The following is a 13277-nucleotide window of genomic DNA, read 5'->3' on the forward strand; positions in this document are numbered from 1 at the left end:
GAAAACTGGATAGAGGTGAAGGAGTCAACAGAGGAAACACGGCTTGGGGGCAAGCAGAAACACAAGGCACTATAGTATCCTGAAAGCCAAGCAAGAAACATCTCCAAGAAGAGAACAACTGGGACCAGTGCTGTTGATGGGGTCAAGGGACATTTCTTTCCAATGTGGAAACATGGAGAGGTGTTGGTGCCTTAATGAGAATGATTTCAGTAGATGGTGGATGAAGGCAGAATGGAATGCCCTGAAAATTTAGTAGACTTCTATGTAGGTATCCTAAATGGCTCTCCAACTAAAAATACTACTACTGGATAAAAACATACAATATTTAAAACATACAGCTGAGTTGACAAAAAAAAGAAAAGAAAAAAGCTCAGAAGCTTAAAACAAAGAGAAATTAGGAATCCTGTGACGCAGCCAGGAAGGCTCTGAAGCCAGCTTCACCCACAGGCAGTGCAGAGCCCTGGTGACTGTGAGCTTCCATTTGCAGGAGAAAAAGGACACCAATCCCAGGTGGTACAGGGTGACTCAGAGGGTACTGTAACATAAAGCTGGAACTAAAGGGCTACATCCTTGGTGCCAGATGAACTGATATAGATTTACCTGTGGAAAGAGAAAATAAGGACGCCTAAAAAGAGAAAAAAAATTCTCCAAGAATTCATAACCACAGGATTGCCCTCATATGGCTTTACTGCTCAAATTCACACTGACGTTATGGTCTGAAAAACCCTAAGCTGGCCGGGCGTGGTGGCTCAAGCCTGTAATCCCAGCACTTTGGGAGGCCGAGACGGGCGGATCACGAGGTCAGGAGATCGAGACCATCCTGGCTAACACGGTGAAACCCCGTCTCTACTAAAAAAATACAAAAAAACTAGCCGGGCGAGGTGGCAGGCGCCTGTAGTCCCAGCTACTCGGGAGGCTGAGGCAGGAGAATGGCGTGAACCCGGGGGGCGGAGCTTGCAGTGAGCTGAGATCCGGCCACTGCACTCCAGTTTGGGCGACAGAGCAAGACTCCGTCTCAAAAAAAAAAAAAAAAAAAAAAAGAAAAACCCTAAGCTGATAATTTATTCTAAAAAGGTCACAAAATGTAGTGCTTCCAGGAACCCAGAAGAAGTAAAAGTAAATCCTTTTTGGAAGAAAGAACTTTCAACTTAGGCCTCAAACTGCCCACTCCTAGATTAAATGCAAACAAACACGAGTTCATAGAAAAATGAACAACCAAATAAGTATAAGTACATTTCTACACACCTACATACATACACAAAGCAAGTGAGTAAAGTAGATATCAGACACAGAATATAAAGTATTAAACAAATTAGGGATTGAAAATATGAGTTAAGAACATGAGACAATACAAAATTAAACGGAGTCAAAAACAAAATTTATATAAATGAAAAATTCAGTAACTGAAATTAAAGACTTAAACAAGTTAAATAGCAGATTAGATACAAATAAAAAAAATCAGTGAACTGTACTGCTATAGATCTGAAAAAAAGCACAATTGCAACACAAGGAGACAAAAAGATGGAAAATGTGAAAAGGAGTTAAGGGACATGAAGGACAGAACCAGTGTGAAAAGGAGTTAAGGGACATGAAGGACAGAACCAGTCAGTCTAACATGTATCCAATCAAGTTTCAGAAGAAGAGAGACTAATGGGGAAGAGGGAATATTTTAAAAGACAAAGGCTGAGAAATTTCCAGAATTGACATAGACATTAACCCTAGATTCAGAAGCCCAATGAATCTGAAGCAAAATAAATAAAAAGAATACCATGGTTAATCACATTAGAGTCAAATTTACAAACATCAAAGAGAAAGAAAAGATTTCAAAATACAGCCATGGAAGAAAGGCAGACTTCTAATAAAAAAACCAGTCAGATCAATAGTCAACTTCTCCACAGCAATAATCAAAGTCACAAGACAGTGAAATGGCATTTTAATATTCTGAGAGAAAAGAAATATCATCTAGACTTTTGAACCCAGTGAAAATACACACTTCAAGGAATGGGAAATAAAGTAAAGTTCAGGTCATCAAAAACCAAGACTTATCCACAAACAGAACCTTACTAAAGGATTCTTTATAGAATGCACTATCGACTTTACCGGGTAAAAAATGATAGGAGGGGACTAGGACAATGCACAAGATAAAGAGGTAATGAATCATTTAAGAGGGGAGTGAGCACATGCAACGTTATAAGGTCTTTACGTACTGCTCAAGGAGGAGAAAGATACTAGTGAAATTTAGATTTTGTTTATTAAGTTAAAATTTTAGGATAACCACTGAAAGAATAACTGAGAGGGAGGACATGGAATCTTCAGGTCTGGTTGGGAAGGGGAGCAGAGGACCATGCTCAAACTACAGAGGGATATGATATTAAAGGCAGAATATTTAAAGATGAGAAGTACTAGATCATGTTGCATACAAGGGTAACAATCCCAAAAATGAGGGAAAGATCGAGGATACCAAAGAAGTAATAGAAAGCTGAAGGAGAAATATGCTTGAGAAGGCAAGAGGAGAGGGGATCCAGAGGAGAGAGAATTCCTTTGTGGTAATGAGATGAAACACAAAGACTGTACTTTTCTGGGTCTCAGCAGATGCATACGTAAAGTGAAAAAAGAGAATGAACATCTGCTGAGTGCTCACTATAGTGAACCACCATGTTCATTATTTCTATGTATATTTGTCACTTGATCTTCACAACGCATATGAAGAGAAGAGTTTAGCATTTGGGGAGGCAGTACTGCATATGGTTAAAGAACACAGACTAGCTGCCTGCATGGGTTCTCCCTGTAACTAGGTATGTGGACTTGGGCAAGTACTTCACTTCTGTCTATTTCAGTTCTCACCTATGAAATGGGGGTAAAAATAGTACCCAACTCAAAGAGCTGCTGTGAGGATTAAATTCCAAAGTACATATTCACTGCCCTTGCCGCTCAGCTTTTTCCTCCTCTCTGGGGAACTGTCTGACTTCCCAAGGTGGCAATAACTACTCCTTCCCCTGGATTCTGTGCACAGTACATATTATTATAATTCCACCTACTGTTTATCATGCTGTCATTGTTTTCTTTTCGTATTTCCTCCACTATGCTACAAGCTAGTAATCACATCTTATTACTCTTTATATTAAAAGATAGGACTGTGTACTTATGTTTAACATCTCAAACTTAGAATAATGCCAGACATATAGTAAGTGTTAAATAAATGATTGTTGACCTAAACCTCTGCTTCCACTAAAGCAATGAACAAGTTTTCTATTGATTAAACTCAACTTCTTTCAACTGTTTCTGAAACCAAACAGTGTTTTAACCAGAGGATTGTTTAGCTTATGTACTTCTTGTGAGTATACTCTTATTGGCAGACTGTAGTCTTTTGATATACAATATATTGGTTCCAGGCCTGAAAAAGCAAGTTTTAATGCGTATGAAGTTCAAAAGAAAATTATATATGAGATTAACTACTAGATTATTTTTTCTAGGTACAACTAATCATTTTAAATGTTCTAGTCTCTCAACTCTAAGAAACTGGAACACCAATTAAACTGGGGTTCTGATAATCTAATATACGACACTAAAGACATTTCTCATTTTACTAAACATCATTTCAAACCTATAAAATTCTTCATGATATTAGTTAACAGCTATGGAAAAATTATGTACTATCTGAAAAAAAAAAAAATTTATGAGCCAGATGGGATATTTGTCATTTTTCAGATTGTTTTAATCCTCCCATGTAAATTGTCTTTTTTATAGCACAGAAAACATTCTTTTTCAACACATTTTTCTAAAAAAAGATGAAACTAAACTATGTTTACCTTTTGGAAAGTCGATACAGGTGAAACAGCAAACATACTTCCCTCTCCAAACACTTCTGCCCAATTCCTTTGAGACACTTTCATTCTGTTCTTAAAATGGTATTCATTATCAGGATTGAAAGCCTAGATTCAAAGAGAACAGAGAAACATTATTATCTATTTCTATAGCAACACATATTAGCATTAGAAAAGAAGATGAAAATATAGCCTTGGACTCCCCTCATTAATGGAATCTTTCAAGAATACACCAAAAGCATACGCCTTAGCTAGAGCAGAGGCGCTAAGAATCAATGTGCTATTCTCCTGTCCTGTTCAGTGTTCACTGTGAAGGAAGAGGAGGAGGTAACAGGATGAGAGGTCTGACTCAAGGCAGTGTGACGCCAATGCCCCAGGTGTGCTAGGGCTACCGGGGATGAGATGAGCAACAGAGGCACTGAAGGCAGAAGTCAGGAGGGGAAAATATGGGGGTCCCTTCTTCATGCAGCTACTGTTACCTGTTGGGGGAAAAGGCCAGAAACCAAACTACATCTACATGAAAACTCCATATAAAAGTACTCAAGACATGAATAATCAGGGAGAGGTAAGAGAAAGGCATTTAATCATTCTATAAGTCGAAAAACCCATTGAAATTAGAAAAGTACCTCTTTCAAACTGAGAACACAAGACGGTTGCTCTGCTTTTAAAATAAAGACAAAGGATCCTAACAGCTAATATCCTTAATGATAAAATCATTATCACTCATTACTAATTATACGTCAGAGAACAGCAAGTATTTTAAACAAAATCAAAACATAAAGTACTTAATTTTAGAGATACTATACCATTGTAAGCACACCCAGGAGACCAATGGGAATTGGATCTTGTTTTATTCTCTCTGCAACCAGCTCTATTAGCAGCATCAACATGTTGTAAATTCCTTCATGAATTTCAGTACCCCACTTGTGAACAGCACTTGATGTCAGGAGCTATAAAAACATACAGGGCAGTCTAGAGTCTAACTTGAAAAAAGAAAATAAATCTACAGTTTATCAGGTCCATCTCAAATAACTGAGAGATTATGATGAAAATACTTTTTTATGCAGATGATTGGCTTTTAAAACACCCATAGCTATAGTTCATCTACTTGCCCATTTATTTCAAAGTCAACACAGAGTTTTGCTTTTGAGTTTTAATTCTCTTGCATTAAAGCACTTGGTTTAAAATAAAAATTTTATTTGGTTCTCTACTTTTCATAATTACGAGGGGAGGTCAAGTGGTACAGGGCAAGGTAAAAATCTGAGATCAATTCCAGTATTACTGTTTTCTAGCTGTGTGACCTTGAACAAATTTACCTGAGTTCTCAAAGGTTCAGTTCTCTCATCTCTAAAGAGGCACAATTCCTACCCACTTCACACAAATGCTATGAGGATTAAAACATATAACAAACATGAAAACATTTTACAAATGGTAAGGCATTATTAATATATCTTGATGGGTGGCTATCCATATTAATATTTCTGGAACCTAAGAAATGAATGCTGTATTGCATGGATTCTACCATACATATCCTTTTAACATTTTTTAACATCTCAGAAATAGGATAATTTTTTTCTACCTGTTGATTAGATGATAGCAGGGCTCAGAATGTGAAAAAAAAAGTCTTAGAAATATCTTAACAGTTTATTTGGCTTACATTTTCCTTTTTGGCATGTACAAAATAATATTTAATTTTTTAACTGTTTAAGCAAATCTAAAATAGCTCTAAGCTTTAAGACACTGAACTGTTTACTTTGTAGCTATGCTTCTTAAACATAAACATCAAATATAAAACAATGGTACAAATCTTATAATTAGATACCTTCTTAGATTCCTTAAAAAGTAGAGAAATTGGATGCCCCTAATTCTCAGTCTTCTGGTCTTTGGGGAAGTGTAGAACAAATGCCAGAATAAGAAATGAAAAAGCAAAGGATTTCACTTAAATTGGTATGGTGGTTTCATGTTTTTGTAAGATTTTTCAAAGGTAAAATACTATGTAACAAAAATTTCATCTTGGCCTTACTGAGAATCTCTTTAAAAAGAGTAGGCTGGAAGAGCCCAAACTGTAATAGCTGCAGAGAAAAACCTCAGTTCCAGATTTTCTAAATACTAATTAGCCACACTATTTGCTCAAATTAGCAAAAGTCATAAGACTGATTTTATGTAAACCAATGAGTTACTATTTTTTGCAGAATTTTTTTTGCCTGACTACATATTCCTCCTCTAGTTAAAAAATAAATAATAAAGCAAAACAAAGCAGAGATTACCAACTAAAAAGCTTCAAGTGACTACAAAATAAAAATGTATGTGGATTAAGCAGCAATCCCTCTGGCGCCATTCCATTTGTTCATTTTTCACTTTGAAAATGCAATTCTGCCTACATTCTAGAAGAGACAGGGAAAGGGAGGCAGTACCTTGTGGAGAAGATGCACACACTAATAACCATGCACTATGGCCAAACCTGAATTATCTTCTCTGCCTGAATATACTAGGAAAAAATCCAGGCTAGCCTGAAGGTAAAAGGTGAAGGAGGTGGAAATGACAACAAAGCTCCTTTGGTCACCTTATTCATGTAATCACCTATCATTTATACCCTCACTTATAAAAGAAAATGTGCGGCAGCTCATGAGAAAAGCCTGGAGAATTGGGGAGAGGGATGGTCACCCAACCAGGAAACACAGCTAGGGAAGTAGCACCAATTATATCAAATCCTACTGAGTTTTCTGGCAGACAAGCCTAAAGGTACACAGAACTCTAGCTCTTCTGATGTAATAAAAGAAAGTATGCCTAATTGACGGGGAGGAGAACCTTTTTAATAGCTCTAAAGTGCAAGATAATTTAATATTTTTACCTTAACAGAACTGAATAACATACGGCAGGATACCTTTGTACTCATAGTTTTACAGAAAAACGACCAACCATGTGACCATTTATTACACTGCTACTAACAGCTGAAGGCATGAGACGAAACAGTTCTCTGAAGTATCTCTGTACAGAGTTAGAGTATTATATTCCAAATATGCAACTTGCTGGTGAATGGACTGGATACAGGGATTTCTGGATCTGGAGATCCTCAACCTTGAATAAGCCCTTTTCCACAACTCTGAATACACTTTTCAAGTTTATGTATCCACTGTGATATGTGTCTCAATATGTTACAATATAACAATTTTGCTATTTCTAATTTTTTTTAATTTTGTAGAGACAGGGGAGTCTCACTATGTTGCCCAGGCTGGTCTTAAACTCCTGACCTCAAGATGTCCTCCACTTTTGGCCTCCCAAAGTGCTGGGATTATAGTGTGAAGCACTTGGACTAGACAATTTTGGATTTTTTTAAAGTTGCTATAATTCTTAAAAGCTTAAAATTATTTTAAACTACAAACTGATAGATGACCTAATCTAAAATGAAGGTAAATCTTGATTTCATATAATCTTTGCCCAAATGGCAATTTGAAAAGATTTCTCCAATTTTTTAAAAAATGAAGCTACTTTTGCTTCTAAAATTAATTTTATTATTTTTTAAGGCTTGAATCAAGGGAGGTTCTGTCTACCAAAATGCAGCTGGGAGTAACTATTTGCAAATGAACTGTTTGTTTTACTGGGTCTTTTTTTCTTCTTCTTTTTTTTTGAGACAGAGTCTCGCACTGTCATGCAGGCTGGAGTGCAATGGCGTGATCTCAGCTCACTGCAACCTCCACCTCCTGGGTTCAAGAGATTCTCCTGCCTCAGCTTCCCGAGTAGCCGGGATTATAGGTGCCCACCCACCATGCCCAGCTAATTTTTTGCATTTTTAGTAGAGATGGGGTTTCACTATGTTGGCCAGGCTGGTCTCGAACTCCTAACCTCGTGATCTGCCTGCCTCGGCTTCCCAAAGTGCTGGGATTACAGGCGTGAGCAACCGTACCCAGCCTTATTGGGTCTTAAGATAAACACAAACATTACCCATCTGTAGTTCTGGGGACTTATTTGCATATTGTACAAAAATGGACGTCAAAATCCAGAAGTTAAGCCAGCAAAAGAATCATTCATTGAAACTTTTCTGAGCTCTTTCTATGAGCTAGGCACTTAGTTATATGCTGGGGGAAATGGCAGTATGTTAACAGACACAGTCCTTGCTCTAATGAGGATTCAAGACTCACCTACTAAAAAGGGAGGCTGATTCAGTCTGCTTTTAGAAACACAATTCTTGTGATCTCCTATTCCTATTGTTAAGAAACATTGCTTTCTAAGAGATGTGACCTGAATGGAAGCAAGCGTATCACTCTGGCTCTAATAGAAATGGTGCCTTATGCATACTATTCTGTCAGTGAGAACACCTAGTCAATCTTTCAGTAGTTTAAATGGTCTACTCCTGTCTCACACACTTAAAACGGCTCATATTTTGATAAGTATATACTGTCTTAGTTCTAAGTGCCACAAGTCTTTGTTTACTAATATGTGCAATATCCTAGTATAATTAAGTCTTAATCTATTCTTTAGCAATTAAATAGTAGGAAGTATTTATTATTAATAAAAGTTATATTTAACCAAAGATACATGCAGACAATATAAAAGAGATAAATCATTTATAAGCCCCAAATTCAGAGCTCCGTTTTTCATATTAAAAGATTCCTCAGTTGAACAAGATTCATAAACTGGTCTTAAACATAAAAAACTAAAAACAAAAAGTTTCTCTTCCTTCACCCTCGCTCCCCAACACACACAAAATATCACATCAGCACGTTTTTCTTACCTTTTTAAATGCTTCAGGCATACATCTATCCATAAACCTTTTACAATTCTCATCAGACTCGGAAAGACCTTAGTAAAATGAATGAAATAATATACTTTATTTAGGTCAGACTCAGAAAGACCTTAGTAAAATGAATGAAATAATATACTTTATTTAGTTCTTTGGTAGTTTGTAAAAATCATACACATTGTTCTAAATTCACACACATGGAACTATGTCATAGGAATCTTAATTCTTAAGAAATTATTAAAAGTAGAATATATACCTTTGATGAAGGAAAGGCTGAGAAATAACCACAGCATTAGATTAAATAAATACCAATTGAACTGAAATGGTTGAACTTATATTTCCATGTCAGAGTAACTTCAATGATCTGATTAAATAGCTAATAAAACACCAACAGCAGCTACTTACTAGCCATTAGTATTTCCTAAAAAGTTCTACAGAAACACAAATATTTTCTAATCCCAGAACTTCGGGAGGTTGAGGCAAGAGGATCACTTGAGCCGAAGGGTTTGAGACCAGCCTGGGCAACATAGTGAAACCCCATCCCTACAGAAAATAAAAAGCTGGGCGTAGAGGTGCTTGCCTGTTGTCCCAGCTACTTGGGAGGCTGAGGTGGGAGGATCACTTGAGCCTGGGAGGTTGAGGCTGCAGTGAGCCATGACTATGCCATTGCACTGCAGCCTGAGCAACCCTGTCTCAAAAATCAAAAATAAAAAACCAACAACAACAAAAAAACACACCACACAAATAATTGCAATAAATGCCTAAGTCACTCTTCTTCCCTAAAACAAACCAATGAACTCTGTTACACAGATTTGTGTTTGGCACAATTCACATAGTAAGAGATAAATACTTGCTAAGTGAATGAATGAATTCCCTGTAAAATCATCTTTTGGAAAAAGTACATTTCTTTATTAAACTCAATAATGGATTCTGCTTATCATTGGGAATACTGCTAAACATACTTTCTTTTTCTTCAGACCCAATGCCTGGCATAGTACCTAGATCCTAACAGGCACTCAATAAATGCTACTGCTGAGAAGCCAGTCAGAAATACACCATATTGTGGCCATATTCATTTCATAACTGAATTCAATATGAAAAATAAGTTATTTTCTCTTTTTTAGTACAGGTGTTCATATTGACACCCACTCTTCCAACCTAATCATATTTTATTATTTTAATAGCTTGATATTTATAAAGCTTAAAACAATGTCAGCCACTTAATAAGCACAAGTGTGTTAAATAAAGATTACTTTCTTCTCTTAAAAGAAACAAAGGGGCCGGGCGCGGTGCCTCAAGCCTGTAATCCCAGCACTTTGGGAGGCCGAGGCGGGTGGTCAGGAGATCGAGACCATCCTGGCTAACATGGTGAAACCCCGTCTCTACTAAAAATACAAAAACTAGCCGGGCGAGGTGGCGGGCGCCTGTAGTCCCAGCTACTCGGAGGCTGAGGCAGGAGAATGGCGTAAACCCGGGAGGCGGAGCTTGCAGTGAGCCGAGATCGTGCCACTGCACTCCAGCCTGGGTGACACAGCGAGACTCCGTCTCAAAAAAAAAAAAAAAGAAAAAAAGCTGTTGAATTGAGGCTTAAAGTGCTCCAAGCTTCTGTGGAAAAAGTTAATTTCAACTTCCATTAAGTTTTTCAATTATATTTTAAATAATCTTATACTCTATCGAAGGTAGAAGGAAACAATTTAGCTCAAAGCTTTCCTCCTGCAGGAGATAAGCGAAGACTAAGAGAAAAATGATCTGTCTAATATCACACAGCTAGGCAACAACAAAAGCTAAGATTAAACTCAGGCATTCTATGAAACAAATGTCCTCATGTGTTCTGAGGTCTGAAAACTTACCAAGCCTTGCTAGGTAGGTAGATGCCAACAGGCATTTGCCTAGTGATTCTTCTCGCTTGTAAGGGATGGACCAATGATCAGTCAAAACACGGCTTTCCAGCTCATATAAATTTGTTGTAGGGAATTCAATTCCTTCCCCTGAGCAGTTTCCATTTTCATCATTCTTCTGACGAAAAGGGATTATGATAAAAAAGCAAATAAACTAATTAGTGATTACTCTAAAAACTTCCTGTGTAACACAGAGCAGATACTTAATCAATGGTAGCTATTAATATCAATAGCGTGGATTCCACCTTTTTTTCTTATACCACATCTTTCACCAATATCTGAGAATATCTGAGATATTCTCAACTCTTATCATTCTGGCATGTCTACTCGCTCTCTCAGAAGGTGACCTCATCTCTTTCTTTAAAAATGAACTGTCCAGGCCAGACACGGTGCTCATGCCTGTAACCCTAGCATTTTGGGAGGCCGAGGCAGGAGGATCACTTGAGCTCAGGAGTTCAAGACCAGCCTGGGCAACAGAGTGAGACCCTGTCTGTCTTAAAAAAAAAAAAAAACTGTCCATTTCTCATGATAAAATATCAAATGCTTGCCTTCATCAACAGCCCTCCTGTCCTCACCTCTCTTTTCTCACTGAGGGGATAAATTCTTCAAAGAGGCATCTATATTTGTCATTTTCATCTCCACACCACGGACTCATTCCTGATAACACCCCAATCTGGATTCCAGATTCCCTATTCTCCAAAATGGCTACTGTTAAGGCCACCAATGAACTTTATTTCATTAAATCCAATGATGTCTCAGTCCTGACCTTCCCTCTCAGGAGTATTTGGCCTTCTGCCCATTCCCTCCTCTTGAAATGCTGGCTTCTCTTCCCTGCCTCCTAGAACAGCACACTCTCTGTTCTCCTCCCATGGGTCTGGCTGTTATAGTCTGTCTCCTCTTCTGGTACATTTTCCTCTTCCTAATCATCAAATATTTGAGTTCCTCAAACCCCAGTGCTAAGCCCTCTTCTCTTTTGTTCCTGTTGATTACCCTGGTTGACCATATCCACACTCCAAATCTCAATTACCTCCTACCTGTAGATGACTCATACATTTCTATCTCCAGCTTAGACTTCTCCTCTGAGCTTCAGATCCACAAAGGCAACTGCCTACTTGACATCTTCTCTAATTCAGTGTTTGCCCCAAACCAAATTCATGATCCTTCCCCCGTAAATCCTGGTCCCCTTCTTGTGCTCCTCATCCCAGTGAATGGCACCAGATTCATCTAGCAGCATAGCCAGAAGCCAGGGGATCATTCTTAACACTTTGTTCTCCCATCCCCATCCCCAGGACCTGGTGATTGGACCTCATATATTTCTCTCCAATTCCTCTACTCCTGTCCATCTCCACAGTTACCACCTAGCCCTGGTTTATGCCTAGATTACTTCACCAGCTTCCTAACTGTTCTCCCTCTGCCTCATACACACATTTACTCTTCATACTGATCTTCATAAAGCACTAATCTGACGTTAAGCTTAAAACCTTCATGGCTTCCCTTTGTTCTTAAGGTAAGCCTAAATCATGTTTGAAATATTTTACAAGGCCTTGAATGGTCTATTCCCTAACTCACTCTCTCCAGCTTTCTGCACTCCAGATCATTTCTCTGGGATTTAGCTTCTTGTCAGGCATAATGCTCCATGTATTGGGCTATTTTCCCAAAAGGACACAGCAGTATTTCTGGTCCTATATACTCTTCCAGAACCTTGTCTCTCTTCATCATAAAGTGGCATTTACTTCCCCTGGATCTGAACCAGGGTGGAACCGTGTGGGTGCATGCCTCGGTGAATAGAATACAGCAGAAAGAGACACGTCTAAGCCTAGGTCATGAAAGGCAATACAGCTTCCTCCTGGCTCTCTCTCGGGACACTCCCTCCTACAATGTGGACACCATGTCCTGGGGGAACCCACGCTAAATGCAGAGGGCCCGTATGGTTGTCTTGTCCAACAGTCTCACTGAGGTCTCCTCGGACAACCAGCCCCTGAAAGCCAGAGAAGGAGCCTTCAGATGAGTCCAGCCTCCAGCCATCAAGTCATCCCCAGCCTTAGTCTCCCAGCTGAGGTTCTCGGCATCATGGAGCAGAGACAAACTGCTGTCTGAATCCCTTCCCCACATAATCTATGGGAACAATAAATGGTTGCTTTATGCCACTATTCCTGAGCTCATCTTTCTGTTCTCTTTAACCGACTTAACTCCTACACAACTTTAATTCTTTCCGGGAAGCCTTTCCAGAATTTCTAAAATAGACAAATTCCTCCAGTTATTATATACCCTAATTATCCTCAACCTCTCCTTCACAGCACTACTCACAGGTGTAATTTTACATTTAGCTGTGATTTATGTTTGCCCCTCACTAGACCAAGCTGCTTAAGGGCATGGACCCTATCTATTTTTGACCACCTTTGTATCTCTAGAAGCTGGTACCTAGCATAAAGCAGGTATTTAGTAAATATTGTTAAATGTAAAAATAATCCATATAAAGCTTCAATGATTAATAGGGTAACTGCCAGACGTTCCTTCAGTTCTCACCATGCTAATTTGTAATAAAGCAAACTGGACCCCAAATTGCCTAATACCTACACTAGTTTGTTTGGTTTTTTTTTTGAAAACCTACATATCCTCACAACTTACTATATAATTACAAAATAAAATAATCCCATTAAAAAATAATGTTTAATCTCAATGAAGAAAAAGACCATAAATATAAAGCAGAAATAATAAAACACAGAAGACGACTAATTTCAATGCCGTATCAATGATATCTGAAGAAATCCAACACATTTCTACCCCCACAACCAAAGTTTGTAACTAAATAAA

At 38.2% G+C, this 13277-nt stretch overlaps 1 protein-coding gene across 4 annotated transcripts in view; it reads right to left on the reverse strand.

The window, feature by feature from the left end:
- Positions 1–13277, reverse strand: part of USP24 (ubiquitin specific peptidase 24) — a 148981-nt gene that overhangs the window by 101055 nt on the left and 34649 nt on the right. For 3 of the 4 annotated variants that reach the window (XM_033225027.1, XM_033225029.1, XM_033225031.1), the window contains exons 2-5: positions 10416–10581; positions 8557–8624; positions 4631–4774; positions 3810–3932 (exon numbers count right to left, since the gene is read on the reverse strand). In XM_033225027.1, coding sequence (XP_033080918.1) covers positions 3810–3932; positions 4631–4774; positions 8557–8624; positions 10416–10581 — 501 coding nt within the window. The remainder of the gene's footprint in view (positions 1–3809; positions 3933–4630; positions 4775–8556; positions 8625–10415; positions 10582–13277) is intronic. The other variant, XM_033225028.1, reaches the window with a different exon arrangement.

This window comes from Trachypithecus francoisi, unplaced genomic scaffold, assembly GCF_009764315.1.
Source record: "Trachypithecus francoisi isolate TF-2019V2 unplaced genomic scaffold, Tfra_2.0 Lachesis_group12, whole genome shotgun sequence".
NCBI lineage: Eukaryota > Metazoa > Chordata > Mammalia > Primates > Cercopithecidae > Trachypithecus > Trachypithecus francoisi.